Source organism: Mustelus asterias, chromosome 11 (assembly GCF_964213995.1).
Source record: "Mustelus asterias chromosome 11, sMusAst1.hap1.1, whole genome shotgun sequence".
NCBI lineage: Eukaryota > Metazoa > Chordata > Chondrichthyes > Carcharhiniformes > Triakidae > Mustelus > Mustelus asterias.
Window position 1 is genome coordinate 529,843 of NC_135811.1, and position 18,569 is coordinate 548,411.

The following is an 18,569-nucleotide window of genomic DNA, read 5'->3' on the forward strand; positions in this document are numbered from 1 at the left end:
TGGCCACAGGCCTCCAGTTTGAAAAACAACCACCTGGCTTCTGTCAAGAAGCCAATTTTGTATCCATTTAGATACCTCATCCTGGATCATGTGAGATTTAACCTTGTGCAACAACCTACCATGCGGTACCTTGTCAAAGGCCTTGCTAAAGTCCATGTAGACAACATCAACTGCACTGCCCTCATCTACCTTCTTGGTTACCCCTTCAAAAAGCTCAATCAAATTTGTGAGACATGATTTTCCACTCACAAAGCCATGCTGACTGTCCCTAATCAGTCCTTGCGTCTCTAAATGCCTGTAGATCCTGTCTCTCAAAATACCTTCCAACAATTTACCCACCACAGATGTGAGGCTCACTGGCCTGTAGTTCCCAGGCTTTTCCCTGCAGCCCTTTTTAAACAAAGGCACAACATTTGCCACCCCCCAATCTTCAGGCACCTCACCCGTGACTATCGATGAATCAAATATCTCGGCTAGGGGACCCGCAATTTCCTCTCTAGCCTCCCACAACGTCCTGGGATACACTTCATCAGGTCATGGGGATTTATTTACCTTGATGCGCTTTCAGACTTCCAGCACCTCCTTCTCTGTAATATGTAGTCAAACATGATTTGCCCTTTCTAAAACCATGCTGACTCTGATGGATTGCATTTTGACTTTCCAAATATTCTGTTATTATACCCTTAATAATGGATTCTAACAATTTCCCAATCACAGATATTAAGCTAATTAGCCTTTTTTGCCTTCCACTTATTTTTGAATAAGTGCTTAGATTAACATTTTTCCAATCCACTGGAATCTTTCCTGCATCCAGAAAATTTTGGAATATTGTAGGCAATGGATCCACTTCCACCAACAGCACTTCATTTCATATCCTCAGATGTTAGCCAATAGGCCCTGGCGACTTGCCTGCCTTCAATCCCAGTAGCTTTTTCCCTCGTGATGATAGTTCTAAGTTCCTCCCTTTCTATAACCTCTGCATTTTCTGTTACTATTGGGATGGTACTTGTGTCCTCCACTGTGAAAACTCAGGCAAAATATTGATTTAGTGTCTCAGCCATTTCTGTGTTCCCAACTATTAACTCCCTAGTCTTATCTTCTAAGGGACCAACATTCACTTTAGCGACTCTCTTCCACTGTATATACTTATGGAAGCTTTTGCAGTCTGTTTTTATGTTTTGCGCTAGTTTTCTTTCATAACTTACATTTGCTCTTTTTTTAATACCTTTTTAGTGATCCTTTGTTGATCTTTAAAAGCTTCCCAATATTCTAGTGTGCCACTGGCCTTTGTAATATGGAATGCCTTTGTTTTTGTCTTTATGTTGTCCTTGACATCCTTGCTTAGCCACGGAAGTCTCTCTTCCACAACCCCCACCCAACCCGCCCCACTGCTTACCATCTTTCTCTGGAATATATATTTAGTTGGGAGAATTTTAATATCTTCTTAAATATCTAAGCAGAGAGTAAGCATATAAAGAAGAAGAATGTAGTTCAAGTAAGCAGTCTGCTGGAGGATGAGATTGGAGAATTAATAATGAGAAACAAGGAAATGGCAGAGACCACCCCGGCTCTTCGGGGGGATTTAAACTAATTTGTCAGGGGGATGGGAAAAGGAGTTGTAGTCCAGAGGTCAGTGAGTGTAGTGAGGTACTGGGAAGGGTATCATGGTCAAAGGTGGGTACCAGCAGACAGGAAGGTGGGTTGAAGTGTGTCTACTTCAATGCAAGGAGCATCCGGAACAAGGTAGATGATCTTGGGGCGTGGATTGGTACTTGGGACTACGATGTTGTGGCCATTACGGAGACGTGGGTAGAACAAGGACAGGAATGGTTGTTGGACGTTCCGGGGTATAGATGTTTCAGTAAGTGTAGGGTAGCTGGTAAAAGAGGTGGAGGGGTGGCACTGTGAATCAAGGAGAGTGTAACGGCTGCAGAAAGGCATTTCGAAGGGGATCTGCCTACAGAGGTAATATGGGCTGAGGTTAGGAATAGGAAAGGAGCGGTCATGTTGTTAGGAGTTTACTATAGGCCCCCAAATAGTAATAGAGATGTGGAGCAAGAAATTGCTAAGCAGATTATGGATATGTGTGGAGGTCACAGGGTAGTTGTCATGGGGGACTTTAACCTTCCAAATATTGATTGGAACCTTTATAAGTCGAATATTTCGGATGGGGCAGTTCCTGACACAATATGTGGATAAGCCGACAAGAGGTGGGGCCACATTGGATTTGGTAATGGGAAATGAGCCGGGCCAAGTGTTGGATTTGGTTGTGGGAGAGCACTTTGGAGATAGTGACCACAATTCGGTGTCTTTTGTTATTGCAATGGAGAGGGAGAGGGCCATACGGCAGGGCAAGGTTTACAATTGGGGGAGAGGTAATTATGATGCAATCAGGCGGGAATTAGGAAGCATAGGATGGGAACAAAAATTGTCAGGCAAAGGCACTAATGATAAGTGGAACTTTTTCAAGGAACAAATACTGCGTGTCCTTGATAGGTATGTCCCTGCCAGGCAGAGAGGAAATGGCCGAGTGAGGGAACCATGGTTCACAAAAGAGGTGGAATGTCTTGTCAAGAGGAAGAAGGAAGCGTATGTTAGGTTGAGAAAACAAGGTTCAGTTGGCTCGATGGAGGGTTACAAGTTAGCAAGAAATGAGCTGAAAAAGGGGCTTAGGAGAGCTAGGAGGGGGCATGAGAAGTCCTTGGCGGGTCGGATCAAGGAAAACCCCAAGGCTTTTTACTCTTATGTGAGGAATAAAAGAATGACCAGGGTGAGGCTGGGGCCGGTCAAGGACGGCAGTGGGAATTTGTGCATGGAGTCAGAAGAGATAGGAGAGGTGTTCATCAAGGAGAGAGGCCATGTTTTTGAGGAAGAGAAGGTGTCACAGGCTGATAGGCTGGAGGAAGTAGATGTTCGGAGGGAAGATGTACTAGAAATTTTGAATAAACTAAAAGTTGATAAGTCCCCTGGGCCTGATGAAATATATCCTAGGATTCTTTGGGAGGCAAGGGATGAGATTGCAGAGCCTTTGGCATTGATCTTTGCATCCTCACTGTCCACGGGGGTGGTGCCAGAGGACTAGAGAGTGGCGAATGTGGTTCCTCTGTTTAAGAAAGGGAATAGAAATGACCCTGGTAATTATAGGCCGATTAGTCTTACTTCGGTGGTCGGTAAGTTGATGGAAAAGGTCCTTAGGGATAGGATTTACGACCATTTCAAAAGATGCAGCTTAATCCGGGATAGTCAGCACGGATTTGTGAAGGGCAAGTCTTGCCTCACAAATTTGATAGAATTTTTTGAGGAGGTAACTAAGTGTGTAGATGAAGGTAGTACAGTTGATGTCATATACATGGATTTTAGTAAGGCGTTTGATAAAGTCCCCCACGGTCGGCTTATGAAGAAAGTAAGGATGTGTGGGATAGAGGGAAGTTTGGCCGATTGGATAGGTAACTGGCTATCTAACAGAAGACAGAGGGTGGTGGTGGATGGAAAATTTTCGGACTGGAAACCGGTTACCAGCAGAGTGCTACAGGGATCAGTGCTTGGTCCAATGACTTGGAGGAGGGGGCTGAAGGGCGGATCAGTAAATTTGCTGATGACACCAAGATTGGTGGAGTAGTGGACGAGGTGGAGGGCTTTTGTAGGCTGCAAAGAGACATAGATAGGATGCAGAGCTGGGCTGAAAAATGGCAAATGGAGTTTAACCCTGACAAATGCGAGGTGATTCATTTTGGTAGGACAAATTTAAATGTGGATTACAGGGTCAAAGGTAGGGTTCTGAAGAATGTGGAGGAACAGATGATCTTGGGGTTCATATCCATAGATCTCTGAAGGTTGCCACTCAAGTGGATAGAGCCGTGAAGAGGGCCTATAGTGTGTTGGCGTTCATTAAGAGGGGGTTGGAGTTTAAGAGCCGTGGGGTTATGCTGCAACTGTACAGGACCTTGGTGAGACCACATTTGGAATATTGTGTGCAGTTCTGGTCACCTCACTACAAGAAGGATGTGGAGACACTGGAAAGAGTGCAAAGGAGATATACCAGGATGCTGCCTGGTTTGGAGGGTAGGTCTTATGAGGAAAGGTTGAGGGAACTTGGGCTTTTCTCTTTGGAGCGGAGGAGGTTGAGAGGAGACTTGATAGAGGTTTATAAGATGATGAGGGGGATAGATAGAGTGAATGTTCAAAGACTATTTCCTCGGGTGAATGGAGCGGTAACTAGGGGGCATAACTATAGGGTTCATGGTGGGAGATATAGGAAGGATATCAGAGGTAGGTTCTTTACGCAGAGAGTGGTTGGGGTGTGGAATGGACTGCCTGCAGGGATAGTGGAGTCAGAAACTTTAGGAACATTTAAGAAGCTATTGGATGGGCACATGGAGTACTTCGGGATGATAGGGAGGAAATAGCTTAATCTGGGTTTCAGACAAAGCTCGGCACAACATCGTGGGCCGAAGGGCCTGTTCTGTGCTGTACTGTTCTATGTTCTATGTATTTTGTATCTGTCTTCACAGTAGAAGGTGCAAAATAAATAGTAAAAAAAAATCGAGGAGGGAAAAGGCGGAAGGAACTTAAAATAATTAAAATAATCATGCACTAGAGAAATGTACTGCGGAAACTGATGGGACTAAAGACCGACAAGTCCCCTTGGTCCGATTGCCTGCATCTTAGGATTTTAAAAGAAGTGGCTGCAGAGATAGTGGAATGCTTTTGGAAAGATTCTAGTGGTTTGGAAAACCGCAATTTAACACCTCTGTGAAGGAGGAAGACAGAAAGCCGGAAATTAGTGATCAGTTAGCCTAATATCTGTCATTGGGAAATACTAGAATCAATTCTTAAAGAAATAGTAGCAAGACACTTGGAAAATCAGAGTACAATTAGGCAGCATCAACAGGGTTTTGTGAAGGGAAATCTGTTTGACAAATGTATTCAAGTTCTTCGAGAATGTAACAAGCAGGGTGGATAGAGGAGAACCTGGATAGAGGTCACCCTATTATAGAAAGGATATTATTAAACTAGCGAGAGTGCAGTGAAGTCGGAAAATATACCTCTTGAGGCTGGTATGAGTCAAAATACAGTCAGGCTTTATTCTCACAAGCTTATAGAACATAGAACATAGAACAGTACAGCACAGAACAGGCCCTTCGGCCCACGATGTTGTGCCGAGCTTTATCTGAAACCAAGATCAAGCTATCCCGCTCCCTACCATCCTGGTGTGCTCCATGTGCCTATCCAATAACCGCTTAAATGTTTCTAAAGTGTCTGACTCCACTATCACTGCAGGCAGTCCATTCCACACCCCAACCACTCTCTGCGTAAAGAACCTACCTCTGATATCCGTCCTGTATCTCCCACCACGAACCCTATAGTTATGCCCCCTTGTAATAGCTCCATCCACCCGAGGAAATAGTCTTTGAACGTTCACTCTATCTATCCCCTTCATCATTTTATACACCTCTATTAAGTCTCCCCTCAGCCTCCTCCGCTCCAGAGAGAATAGCCCTAGCTCCCTCAACCTTTCCTCATATGACCTACCCTCCAAACCAGGCAGCATCCTGGTAAATCTCCTCTGCACTCCTTCCAGCGCTTCCACATCCTTCCTATAGTGAGGTGACCAGAACTGCACACAATATTCCAAATGTGGTCTCACCAAGGTCCTGTACAGTTGCAGCATAACCCCACGGCTCTTAAACTCCAACCCCCTGTTAATAAAAGCTAACACACTACAGGCCTTCTTCACAGCTCTATCCACTTGAGTGGCAACCTTTAGAGATCTGTGGATATGGACCCCAAGATCTCTCTGTTCCTCCACAGTCTTCAGAACCCTACCTTTGACCCTGTAATCCACATTTAAATTTGTCCTACCAAAATGAATCACCTCACATTTATGGGAGAACTTGACCCCTTGAAAGCGGAAGCCAAAGTTCTCTCTGAACAGAAGAAGCGTGGATATTTATACATCAGGGTTCCCAATACAAGCCATAAAGCAAAGTCCAGTTAACAATCCTTGTTCGTAAATTATAGTTCCTTTAACAGCTTCTGATAGTCTCTGGATCATGCTTAGAGACCATCTGGTATCCTTGGGTCATAAAGCACAATTCTCCTGGTCGTTGTAGCCAAGGTGCCACCTCTGGTCCCCTGCTCTTCCCGCAGCTTTTCCTTTGAAGTGACTGTGTACGATTGCAGCTGTCCCAGTGGGAGTCCTCCTTCAAACGGCCATTCTCGCACTCTACCATTTGGTAGCTGCTTCCTTTGTTTAAATCCTAGACAAGCCTACGAGAAAGAAAGACTTACCCCCTAACATCTATATTTAACTGTCTGTTTTATCAGAATGATATAAACAAGCGAGGGAACCATGGACAAATGGCTTATACTACTAAAAGTAAAAGATGAAAGACATGAACAAATGGCTTATACTGCTACCAGAAGCAATATAAACAAAGGGGAGGCTAGCCATAAGGAAGGGTTATGTTTGTGATACATTCCAGGTACAAAGTTCAACCTTTTAGGTACAAAATACATTGAGTACAAAAAAAACATTAACCCTTTCCCTTCTTCAGCAGCAAAGATTTACTAGGATGCTACTGGGACTTGATGGATTGAGTTATAAGGAGAGGCTGAATAGACTGGGACTTCTTTCTCTGGAGCGTAGGAGGCTGAGGGGTGACCTTATAGAGGTCTATAAAATAATGAGGGGCATAGACAAAGTAGATTGTCAATATCTTTTCCCAAAGGTAGGGGAGTCTAAAACTAGAGGGCATAGGTTTAAGATGAGAGGGGAGAGATACAAAAGTGTCCAGAGGGGCAATTTTTTCACAGAGGGTGGTGAGTGTCTGGAACAAGCTGCCAGAGGTAGTAGTAGAGGCAGATACAATTTTATCTTTTAAAAAGCATTTAGAGAGTTACATGGGTATGATGGGTATAGAGGGATATGGGCCAAATGCGGGCAATTGGGATTAGCTTAGGGGTTTTTAAAAAAAAAGGGCGGCATGGATAAGTTGGGCTGAAGGGCCTGTTTCCATGCTGTAAATCTCTATGACTCTAGTAGATGTACTGTAGTGATTTTGGATTTCCAAAGGACATTCCACATAAAAGATTACAACACAAAATAAGAACTCGGTGTAGAGGATAATATATTATCATGAATAAGGGTAGAGATGAGGAATAGTAGAGGGAGAAAGACACTAGTAGGTGTGGTATATAGGCCCCCAAATAATAATGTTGAGGTAGGGAGGGCTATAAACAAGCAGATAAGGGATGCGTGTAAAAACGGAACGGCAATAATCATGGGGGACTTCAACATGCACATTGACTGGCAGACTCAAGTCGGTAAGGGTGGAATGGAGGAAGAGTTCTTAGAATGCTGTCGGGATAGTTTCCTTGAACAGCATGTTACGGAACCGACGAGGGAACGAGCTATTTTGGATCTGGTATTGTGTAACGAGGTAGGTAGAATTAAGGATCTTATTGTGAAGGACCCTCTTGGGTCTAGTGACCACAATATGGTCGAATTTCTGATTCAGATGGAAGAGGAGAAAGTTTGGTCCCAAACCAGTGTCCTCTGTTTGAACAGAGGGAAATATGATAGGATGAGGGATGAATTGGCTAAGGTAGACTGGGAGAGCAGGCTGGCAGGTAGGATAGCTGAGGAACAGTGGAGGATTTTTAAGGAGATCCTTTTCAGTTCTCAGCAAAAATATATTCCAGCAAAAAACAAGGATTGTAAGAAAAGGGAGAACCAGCCGTGGATAACGAAGGAAATAAAGGAGAGTATTAAAATAAAAACAGCTGCGTACAGAGTGGCCAAAAATAGTGGAGAAACAAGTGATTGGGAAAAATTTAAGAAACAACAAAGAGAGACTAAGAAAGCGATAAAGAAAGGAAGGATAGACTATGAAGCTAGGCTAGCAATTAATATAAAAAATGATAGTAAAAGTTTTTATAAATATATAAAAAGGAATAGAGTGGCTAGAGTGAATGTTGGACCCTTGGAGGACGAGAGGGGGGAGTTAATAGTGGGAAATGAGGATATGGCTGAGTCTTTAAATAAGTTTTTTGTGTCGGTCTTCACGGTGGAGGACACAAATAGTTTGCCAAATATTAACGATAGAGGGTTGGCAGCAGGAGAAATACTTAATACAATTAATGTTACCAGAGAGGCAGTGCTGGGTAGACTAATGGGACTGAAGGTGGATAAGTCCCCGGGTCCGGATGGAATGCATCCCAGGGTATTGAAAGAAATGTCAGAGGTAATAGTGGATGCGTTAGTGATTATTTATCAAAACTCGTTGCATTCTGGGGTAGTGCCGGTTGATTGGAAAACGGCTAATGTTACGCCGCTGTTTAAAAAAGGAAGGAGACAAAAGGCGGGTAACTATAGGCCGGTCAGCTTAACGTCTGTAGTAGGGAAAATGCTGGAATCCATTATTAAAGAGGAGATAGCAGGGCATCTGGATAGAAATGGTTCGATCAATCAGACGCAGCATGGATTCATGAGGGGAAAGTCGTGCTTGACGAACATGTTGGATTTTTATGAAGATGTGACTAGGGCGGTTGATGGAGGAGAACCGGTGGATGCGGTGTTTTTGGATTTCCAAAAGGCGTTTGATAAGGTGCCCCATAAAAGGCTACTGAAGAAGATTAGGGCACACGGAGTTGGGGGTAGTGTGTTAAAGTGGATTGGGGACTGGCTATCCGACAGGAAGCAAAGAGTCGGAATAAATGGGTGTTTTTCCGGTTGGAGGAAGGTAACTAGTGGCGTGCCGCAGGGATCGGTACTCGGGCCGCAACTATTTACCATTTATATAGATGATCTGGAGGAGGGGACGGAGTGTAGGGTAACGAAGTTTGCAGACGACACAAAGATAAGTGGAAAAGTGAATCGTGTGGAGGACGGAGAAGATCTGCAGAGAGATTTGGACAGGCTGAGTGAGTGGGCGAGGATATGGCAAATGGAGTATAACGTTGAGAAATGCGAGGTTATACACTTTGGAGGAAATAATAACAAATGGGATTACTATCTCAATGGAAACAAATTAAAACATGCTACCGTGCAAAGGGACCTGGGGGTCCTTGTGCATGAGACGCAAAAGCCCAGTCTGCAGGTACAACAGGTGATCAAGAAGGCAAATGGGATGTTGGCCTATATTGCGAAGGGGATAGAATATAAAAGCAGGGATGTCTTGATGCACCTGTACAGGGCATTGGTGAGGCCGCAGCTGGAATACTGTGTGCAGTATTGGTCCCCTTATATGAGGAAGGATATATTGGCATTGGAGGGAGTGCAGAGAAGGTTCACCAGGTTGATACCGGAGATGAGGGGTTTGGATTATGAGGAGAGGCTGAGGAGATTGGGTTTGTACTCGTTGGAGTTTAGAAGGATGAGGGGGGATCTTATGGAGACTTATAAGATAATGCGGGGGCTGGATAGGGTGGAGGCGGAGAGATTCTTTCCACTTAGTAAGGAAGTTAAAACTAGAGGACACAGCCTCAAAATAAAGGGGGGTCGGTTTAAGACAGAGTTGAGGAGGAACTTCTTCTCCCAGAGGGTGGTGAATCTCTGGAATTCTCTGCCCACTGAGGTGGTGGAGGCTACCTCGCTGAATATGTTTAAAGCGCGGATGGATGGATTCCTGATCGGTAAGGGAATTAAGGGTTATGGGGATCAGGCGGGTAAGTGGTACTGATCCACGTCAGATCAGCCATGATCTTATTGAATGGCGGGGCAGGCTCGAGGGGCTAGATGGCCTACTCCTGCTCCTATTTCTTATGTTCTTATGTTCTTAAGAGGATTGGTTGGGATACAAGAAGCAGAAAGTGCCACAAGAATCAGTGCTGGGGCCTCAACTATTTAACAAACATTATACATGACTTGGATGAAGGGATAGAATGTATGAAGGCTAAATTTGATGATGACAAAAAGATCTGGGTGGTCTGGTACATGAACCACAAAAGTTAAAATGCAGAGTACAGCAAATAATTTTTTATTGCAAGGGGAATTAAATATATTAACAGGGAAGTTATGCTACAGTTGTATGTGACTACAGCCAGAATTCTCCCATCACTCCTGCCAGTGGGAATCTCCGGTCCTCCAGCGGCATGTGGTGGCTTCTCTGGGAATTCCCATTGACAGCGGTGAGACCAAAGGATCCGGCCACCAGTGAACAGCACGCCACAAAGAAAAACACCTGCGGGGAGGCCGAAGAACCCCACCCAATACCTGGAGCACTTTGATTTGGCCTCCTTACCTGAGAAAGGATATAATAGCATTAGAAGCAGCTCAGAGAAGGCTCACTCAACTGATAGCTAGAATGGGTAATATCTTTGAAGGAAGGTTGGATAGGTTGGGCCTGTATCCATTGGAGTTTAGAAAAATGAGTGGATCTTATTGCAACATATAAGATCCTGAGGGGAGTTGATGGGCTGGATGCTGAGAGGATGTTTCCCCTCGTGGGAGAGATTAGAACTCGGGGGGACAATTTAAAAATAAGTGGTCTCCCATTTAAGATGGATGCAAGGAGATTTTATTTTCCCTCCAAGGGCTATTGGTCTATGAAATTCTCTTCCCCAGAGAACAGTGGAAGCAGGGTCATTGAATATTTTTAAGGAAGAGTTAGAATCTTGATTAACAAGGGAGTCAAAGAATTTAGGGATAGACAGAAAAGTGGAGTTGAGGCCACAAACAGATCAGCCATGATCTAATCCAAGGGCAGGGCAGGCTTGAGGGACAGAATGGCCTACCCCTCTTCCTAATTAACAAAAAAAGGTGATTCCTGGGATGAAGGGATTGTCTTTTGAGGAAAGGTTGAGCAGTTGAGCCTATACTTATTGGAGTTTAGAAGAATGAGAAATGATCTCAGTGGAACATTTAAGATTCTGAGGGAGGTTGACCAGGTGGATGCTGGGAGGATGTTTCCCTTTGTGAAGGAATGTGGAACTAAGGGGCACAGTTTCAGAATGAGGGGTCTCCCATTTAAGGTAAAGACGAGGAATAATTTCTTCTCTCTCAGGTTGATTAATCTTTAGAGTTCTCTTCCCCAGAGGGCAGTGGAGGCTATGTTGTTGAATATATTCACAGCTGAGTTAGATCGATTTTTGATCAACAAGGGAGTCCGGGAGACAGACATGACAGTGGAGTTGAGATCATGATTGCATTATTGAGCTACAGAACTGGCTGGAGGGGCAGAATGGCCTCCTCTGTCTTCGATGTGTTTTGTGAATATAATCAGGTGCATAATTTCACAAAATGCAAATGACATCTCGTGGCCGCTCTTTACAGACTCGAGCAGGGTATTTTGGATATTGTGTTACACTGAGCTGTAAGTGAGAATTATCTTGGATGATCAGCTTTGATATAACATTGTCCAGCACCAAGATATATTCATGGATCAGCGGGCTATGTATGTAAGTGGCTACCCCATTTCTAGAGGGGCTGAGCGGGTACCCAACCTGCATAATGCTATTGTTGAGTATTCTGTTAATCCTGAAATGAAGCTTCTGGCACCATTTTCATATCAACATGAAAAGGTTATTTTGCCCCTTGAACCTTTACCTTCTCTAACCCCTTGCTGATTTTCTGTTTTTTTTAGCCTCTGCAGAAGAAATACATCCGCGTGTCAGAGGAGGCAACTATTCGACATGTTGAAAAGTTCATTCGAAAGAAACTGGAATTGGACCAAATCTGTCAGGTAAGCCACGTAAAGATTGTCACAAACCCGAGTGTGGACATGGAAGGGGCCATCACTCCAAAGAGTGCAATTGCTGCGAATCTCAGTACATCAAAAAATGTTATGTTAAAAGGTCATTCTCGGGATATGGTCACCACTGGCAAGGCCAACCTTTACTGATTGTCCCTAGTTGTGCCTGAGAAGGTGGTGGTAGGTTTCTTCTTGAATCAATGTAATCCATGTGGTGATATTCTTGCATGCTGTAATGGAGGAGGTTGCAGCATTTAATCCAGCTTTTTGGAGGAACAGTGATATCATTCCAAGTCTGAATGATGTGTGATTTAAGGGGAATGTGCAGGTGGTGACAATGTTCCTTTGCAGTTGCTGCACTCGTCCTTCTCAGTAATGGCGAGTGCAGGTTTCGGAAGAAACCTTGCTGAGTTGCAGCTGGTACACGTTGCTGCACTGTACGCACTGGTGATATGACTGAATGTTTAAGGCAGTGTCTGCGGGGGGGACAGTCAGGCGGGGCTGCTTTGTCTTGGATGGTGTCAAGCTCCTGAGTGTTGGAGCTGCACTCCTCCAGGCCAGTGGAGAATATTGGATCACATTCTTTGATGTGTGCCTTGTAGGTGATGGAGAGCCGATGGAGCAACTCAGCAAAGTTTCTTTTCCAACACTTCCGAAATCTGCACCACCGTTCACCCCCACCGCCCCTTCCCCCCCCACCCCTTCCCCCCCACCCCTGCCACCACCGCTGCTGCCCAGCGCTTCCCTTTGCTTCTCCGTGGAGATGCTGGTATCCTCGCCTTGCGCTATTGGCCGCTCTCCCGCTTTGTGCTTTGCAGCAACAGAGGAAAGCAAAAAATCAAAATGGCCAATCCCAGCCTATCAGAGGCCAGCTTCTGATTGGCCAAATTGATTTTTTGACTGGCTTTGAGTTCTGCACATTGCTCCCTCAATTAGATCACTGCTCCTGGTTACATGTGCATTTCACGTACTTTGTGAATCTTGGTGATGTGCTGGTCTTCCACGGAACCCAGTTTGGGAACCACTGGGATGGGGAAAGTACATTGGAATGGATGGAGAAGTGGGCAGATCATTTCGGACTGAGATGAGGAGGAATCTCTTCATTCAGAGGACGGTGAAAGCTCAGCCTGGGTATGTTTAAGACTGAGTTTGATAGATTTCTACATTATAAAAACATCAAAGGATACTGGGATAGGGCAGGAAAATAGTGTTGAAGCAGATCATCATTTACCCCAGTGCTGTCTCTGTGTGTTACAGTGAGGGGACGGGTACTGTGTCTACCCCAGTGCTGTTACTGTGTCTACCCCAGTGCTGTTACTGTGTCTACCCCAGTGCTGTTACTGTGTCTACCCCAGTGCTGTTACTGTGTCTACCCCAGTGCTGTTACTGTGTCTACCCCAGTGCTGTTACTGTGTCTACCCCAGTGCTGTCTCTGTGTGTTACAGTGAGGGGGATAATTACTGTGTCTACCCCAGTGCTATTACTGTGTCTACCCCAGTGCTGTTACTGTGTCGACCCCAGTGCTGTCTCTGTGTGTTACAGTGAGGGGACGGGTACTGTGTCTACCCCAGTGCTGTTACTGTGTCTACCCCAGTGCTGTTACTGTGTCTACCCCAGTGCTGTTACTGTGTCTACCCCAGTGCTGTCTCTGTGTGTTACAGTGAGGGGACGGGTACTGTGTCTACCCCAGTGCTGTTACTGTGTCTACCCCAGTGCTGTTACTGTGTCTACCCTAGTGCTGTTACTGTGTCTACCCCAGTGCTGTCTCTGTGTGTTACAGTGAGGGGACGGGTACTGTGTCCACCCCAGTGCTGTCTCTGTGTGTTACAGTGAGGGGGATAATTACTGTGTCTACCCCAGTGCTGTTACTGTGTCCACCCCAGTGCTGTTACTGTGTCTACCCCAGTGCTGTTACTGTGTCTACCCCAGTGCTGTTACTGTGTCTACCCCAGTGCTGTTACTGTGTCTACCCCAGTGCTGTCTCTGTGTGTTACAGTGAGGGGACGGGTACTGTGTCTACCCCTGTGCTGTTACTGTGTCTACCCCAGTGCTGTCTCTGTGTGTCTACCCCAGTGCAGTTACTGTGTCTACCCCAGTGCAGTTACTGTGTCTACCCCAGTGCTGTTACTGTGTCTACCCCAGTGCTGTTACTGTGTCTACCCCAGTGCTGTTACTGTGTCTACCCCAGTGCTGTCTCTGTGTGTTACAGTGAGGGGACGGGTACTGTGTCCACCCCAGTGCTGTTACTGTGTCTACCCCAGTGCTGTTACTGTGTCTACCCCAGTGCTGTTACTGTGTCTACCCCAGTGCTGTCTCTGTGTGTTACAGTGAGGGGACGGGTACTGTGTCTACCCCAGTGCTGTTACTGTGTCTACCCCAGTGCTGTTACTGTGTCTACCCCAGTGCTGTTACTGTGTCTACCCCAGTGCTGTTACTGTGTCTACCCCAGTGCTGTTACTGTGTCGACCCCAGTGCTGTCTCTGTGTGTCGACCCCAGTGCTGTCTCTGTGTGTCGACCCCAGTGCTGTCTCTGTGTGTCGACCCCAGTGCTGTCTCTGTGTGTCGACCCCAGTGCTGTGTCTCTTATGAACGTCTAAAAGTATTGATTTAGGTGCAGGTCTGGAAACCAATCATGTAGAAAACGGAGCTACTCCAATCTGATTAGTTTTATATAATTAAACATGAGACAGATGGATCCCTTGGGGAGATGGCAGGAGAAGGAGAGGGTTGCCCAGGACATGAATTTATTCAGGGTCTAGGAACTGCTATCTCACACACAACTGTTTATAAATAAAGGATGTGAAACTCTCCAGGAAGAATTTACTTGTTAGTATTTTTCCAGTTGATTTTGGAAATGTAGATCTTTGGATTTGTTCTTGGAGGGGCTTGAAGAGGTTTACTTTCTCTGTTTCTCTTCCTCTATTCTCAAATTTCCTTTCTTTTGGTTTATTTCATACCTTCTTTCTTTCGCTCTTTTGGCTTTCTCCATTTTCCTCCCTTTTCTTCCTTTCATTTCACTTCACTCCTTCCTTCTCTTCTTTTCTCTCTTTACCCTATTTTATTTCTTTCTTGTTTTCTTTCTCTTGTTTCATTCTGTCAGTTCTTTTTCTTTTTCTTTCTCATTCTGTCTCCCATTCTCTCCTTTCTCTTTTTCTCATTTTTTTTCCTGCCGTCTTGATGTTTATTGCTCCTTCTGTTTCCCTCTATCTTCCTCTGCGTTATTTATCGACTCCAGTCTGTGCAATTGAGGTCGGGAGCTTCCCTCTCCCTGTTTCATCTGTTGCAGCAGCTGCATTTATTCACTGACTCTTTGCCTAATCTCCAGGTGCCATTTGCAGCTCCTGTAGTAAACACTCCCAGGTTTTGTAATTAGCTTTCGATCTTCCTCGGTGATTAAGTGCTGCCTCATCTGCAGGCTTGTGCTGCTTTGCAATTATTTGCACAAATCACACATCTGAAGGTTACTTAAAGGCCCAAGAGACCCAGGCAGCTACCAGTCTGGTGAGGATAAAAAGAATTATCGTTTTAAAAATGAAAAGCTGCAAACTAACAACACAACAGAATGAGTTCTAAAATATCACAGTATTAGCCAGGTACTGAACAAACAGTCCCTGAATTTAACAGCTAGTGGACATAAAGTTCCCTATCTACTTCCTCATTAAACTCTCACCAGTGCTGCTGACACTCGTATCTATGCACCAACTTGGAACATTGTTCCCAAAATGAACCAAGCCAAATTTACCATCCATTGAACCTTCCCTTAGTCATCAGTAAAGCGATGGAAGGAGTCGACCAGCAATAACTGGTGATCTTTTTATTCATTTGTGGAACATGGGCGTCGCTGGCTGGCCAGCATTTATGGCCCGTCCCTAGTTGCCCTTGTTCAAAGAGCAGTTAAGAGTCAACCACTTCAGTGTGACTCTGGAGTCACATGTAGGCCAGACCGAGTAAGGACAGCAGATTTCCTTCCCTAAAGAACATGAGTGAATCAGATGGATTTTTCTGACAATCGACAATAGTTTCATAGTTGATTCATAATTCCAGATATTTTTATTGAATTCAAATTCCACCATCTGCCGTGGCGGGATTCGAACCCGGGTCCCCAGAACATTAGCTGAGTTTCTGGATTAGTAGTCGAGTGATAATATTATCTGGCCATTGCCTCCCCACTGATAATTTGTTTGGTTTCCACTCGAACCACTCATGCCTTTAGATCCCATCACAATTTTAATTCATTCTGAAGTTACTGCCAGAGGTGGAATAATTGGCCTTGATATCAAGGCAGCATTAGATCAAATTTGGCACCAAAACCTCCTAAAAAATCTTGGAGTTGAAAGGCAAGCTCTCCACTAGTTGGAGTTATACCTGGTACAAGGGAAGATGGTTGTGCTTGTCTGAGGCCAGGTCTTCAGTGAAACACCCTCAGCATGGCCACCTTCAGCTGCCTCATTAATGACCTTCCCTCCCACTAGAAAAGCAAAGAGTTGACAATTCCAGTTTTCAGTTTCATTCACAACAACTCGAACCATAAGCTAGCCTTGACGTTCCTGTGCAGTCCCGTCAGAGTGCTGTACTGTCAGTGGTGCTGTCTTTGGCTTTGTGCAAATCAGCTGCTTTATTTGCTTGCATAACTGAACTTAAAAGATAATTGATTGGCGTTGTGTCCTGAGCTGTCCTGAGGACGGTCTGTATATAGTTGGTTCTTTCTAAACTCAGTATTTGAACTAATTATTTTTGCAAATGAGGTGATTGCCATTTCTGATGATGAAAGACCGGGATTGATTGGAATGATGTTTAATGTGGTGCTGTGTGGCCGTGAACAGAATCTGCTCTCAGCTGCAGCTTAGCTGAAAAGCGATGACCTGTCGCAGTTTCAATCCTCAGCAGTGAGGATCTCAACTGTGGTGAAAGTGCTAAATTGGTGTAATGAACTGTTGGTGAGGAGATTAACCAAGTCTCCCAGTTGCCAGCCAGACTTGCAGGAAAGTGAGGGAGTGTTGATGTGTTCAGGCTGGGGACAATCCTATCGTAGCCCAATGATCTGCCAACAAATTCAGTGAGGAAGAACATCCAGTTGGGGAAGGTGCAGTGAGCTGGTACTGCCTGAGGAGCTGCAGCTACACAACAAGAGGGGAGGGAAGGGAACTGCCTTTGAAAATCATTTGCTGATGTTCAGAGCAGGATTTTGTTGTACAAAATGAGGAATTAATGTGCATTGCAATAGTGAGTGCTGTCCACACAGCTTCACCTTCTTCAGTTCTCTGCCTGAATGCAGGTGCGACCCGCCACAATCTACACCACTGGTCTGGAAAGGGGCTGGCTGGCGAATACACCCCATCAAACTGGGATCAAACTCGAGCTGTTTCTACCAATCTGATTTCACACCCCTTGTGCAGTCAGCTGGCCCTCCAAGGGTGAGGATAAATGCATGGTGTAGCCTGGAGATATTGATAGTGATGGTAGAAGCTCCAATTTATTTTCAACACAGAGCTCACCAGCAATCTGCCCCTCATGTACTTGCTGTGACAGGCAGATGTTTACAGGATTTACAAGTTGATACTTGATCTGTTTTTCCACATTATGAATGGCCTTTCTTTGGCCAATGGGACCGGGACACTGTCCATTGCATGACTGCATCGTTCACAAAGACTCAGGTGCAATCAAAATGACAGACATAGTTCCGTCACAGACTGACTGTTCTTAGATCCCCTGATTAATTGAGTCTCTGAATTTCCAATGCTGGACGGACTGGATGCAGAGATGTTGTTTCCTCCGGCTGAGGGGGTCTTGAACAAGGGGTCACAGTCTCAGTATATGGGGGAGGCCATTTAGAACTGAGATTAGGAGAAACTTCTTGACTCAACAGCATATTGAACCAGTGAAATTCTCTACCACAGAAAGCTGTGGAGGCCAAGTTACTGAATATATTTAAGAAGGATAACAAAGGAAATAAAGGAGAGTATTAAAATAAAAACAGATGCGTACAGAGTGGCCAAAAATAGTGGAGAATTAGTGGATTGGGAAAGCTTTAAAAAACAACAAAGAACGACTAAGAAAGCGATTAAGAAAGGAAAGATAGATTATGAAACTAAACTAGCTCAAAATATAAAAAATGATAGTAAAAGGGGCCATGTTTTTGAGGAAGAGAAGGTGTTACAGGCTAATAGGCTGGAGGAAATAGATGTTCGGAGGGAGGATGTCTTGGCAGTTTTGAATAAACTGAAGGTCGATAAGTCCCCTGGGCCTGATGAAATGTATCCTAGGATTCTTTGGGAAGCAAGGGATGAGATTGCAGAGCCTTTGGCGTTGATCTTTGGGTCCTCGCTGTCCACGGGGATGGTGCCAGAGGACTGGAGAATGGCGAATGTTGTTCCTCTGTTTAAGAAAGGGAATAGAAATGACCCTGGTAATTATAGACCGGTTAGTCTTACTTCGGTGGTTGGTAAATTGATGGAAAGGGTCCTTAGGGATGGGATTTACGACCATTTAGAAAGATGCGGATTAATCTGAGATAGTCAGCACGGATTCGTGAAGGGCAAGTCGTGCCTCACAAATTTGATAGAATTTTTTGAGGAGGTAACTAAGTGTGTTGATGAAGGTAGGGCAGTTGATGTCATATACATGGATTTTAGTAAGGCGTTTGATAAGGTCCCCCATGGTCGGCTTATGATGAAAGTGAGGAGGTGTGGGATAGAGGGAAAGTTGGCCGATTGGATAGGTAACTGGCTGTCTGACCGAAGACAGAGGGTGGTGGTCGATGGAAAATTTTCGGATTGGAGGCAGGTTGCTAGCGGTGTGCCGCAGGGATCGGTGCTTGGTCCTCTGCTCTTTGTGATTTTTATTAATGACTTAGAGGAGGGGGCTGAAGGGTGGATC

At 44.9% G+C, this 18,569-nt stretch overlaps 1 protein-coding gene across 4 annotated transcripts in view; it reads left to right on the forward strand.

Moving 5' to 3' along the window:
* Positions 1-18,569, forward strand: part of pcgf6 (polycomb group ring finger 6) — a 104,461-nt gene that overhangs the window by 49,599 nt on the left and 36,293 nt on the right. For all 4 annotated transcript variants that reach the window (XR_013498960.1, XM_078222981.1, XM_078222982.1 and 1 more), the window contains exon 8: positions 11,586-11,684. Coding sequence is in view for 3 of the 4 variants with exons in the window: in XM_078222981.1 (XP_078079107.1) it covers positions 11,586-11,684 (99 nt within the window). In the remaining variant the exon portion in view is untranslated. The remainder of the gene's footprint in view (positions 1-11,585; positions 11,685-18,569) is intronic.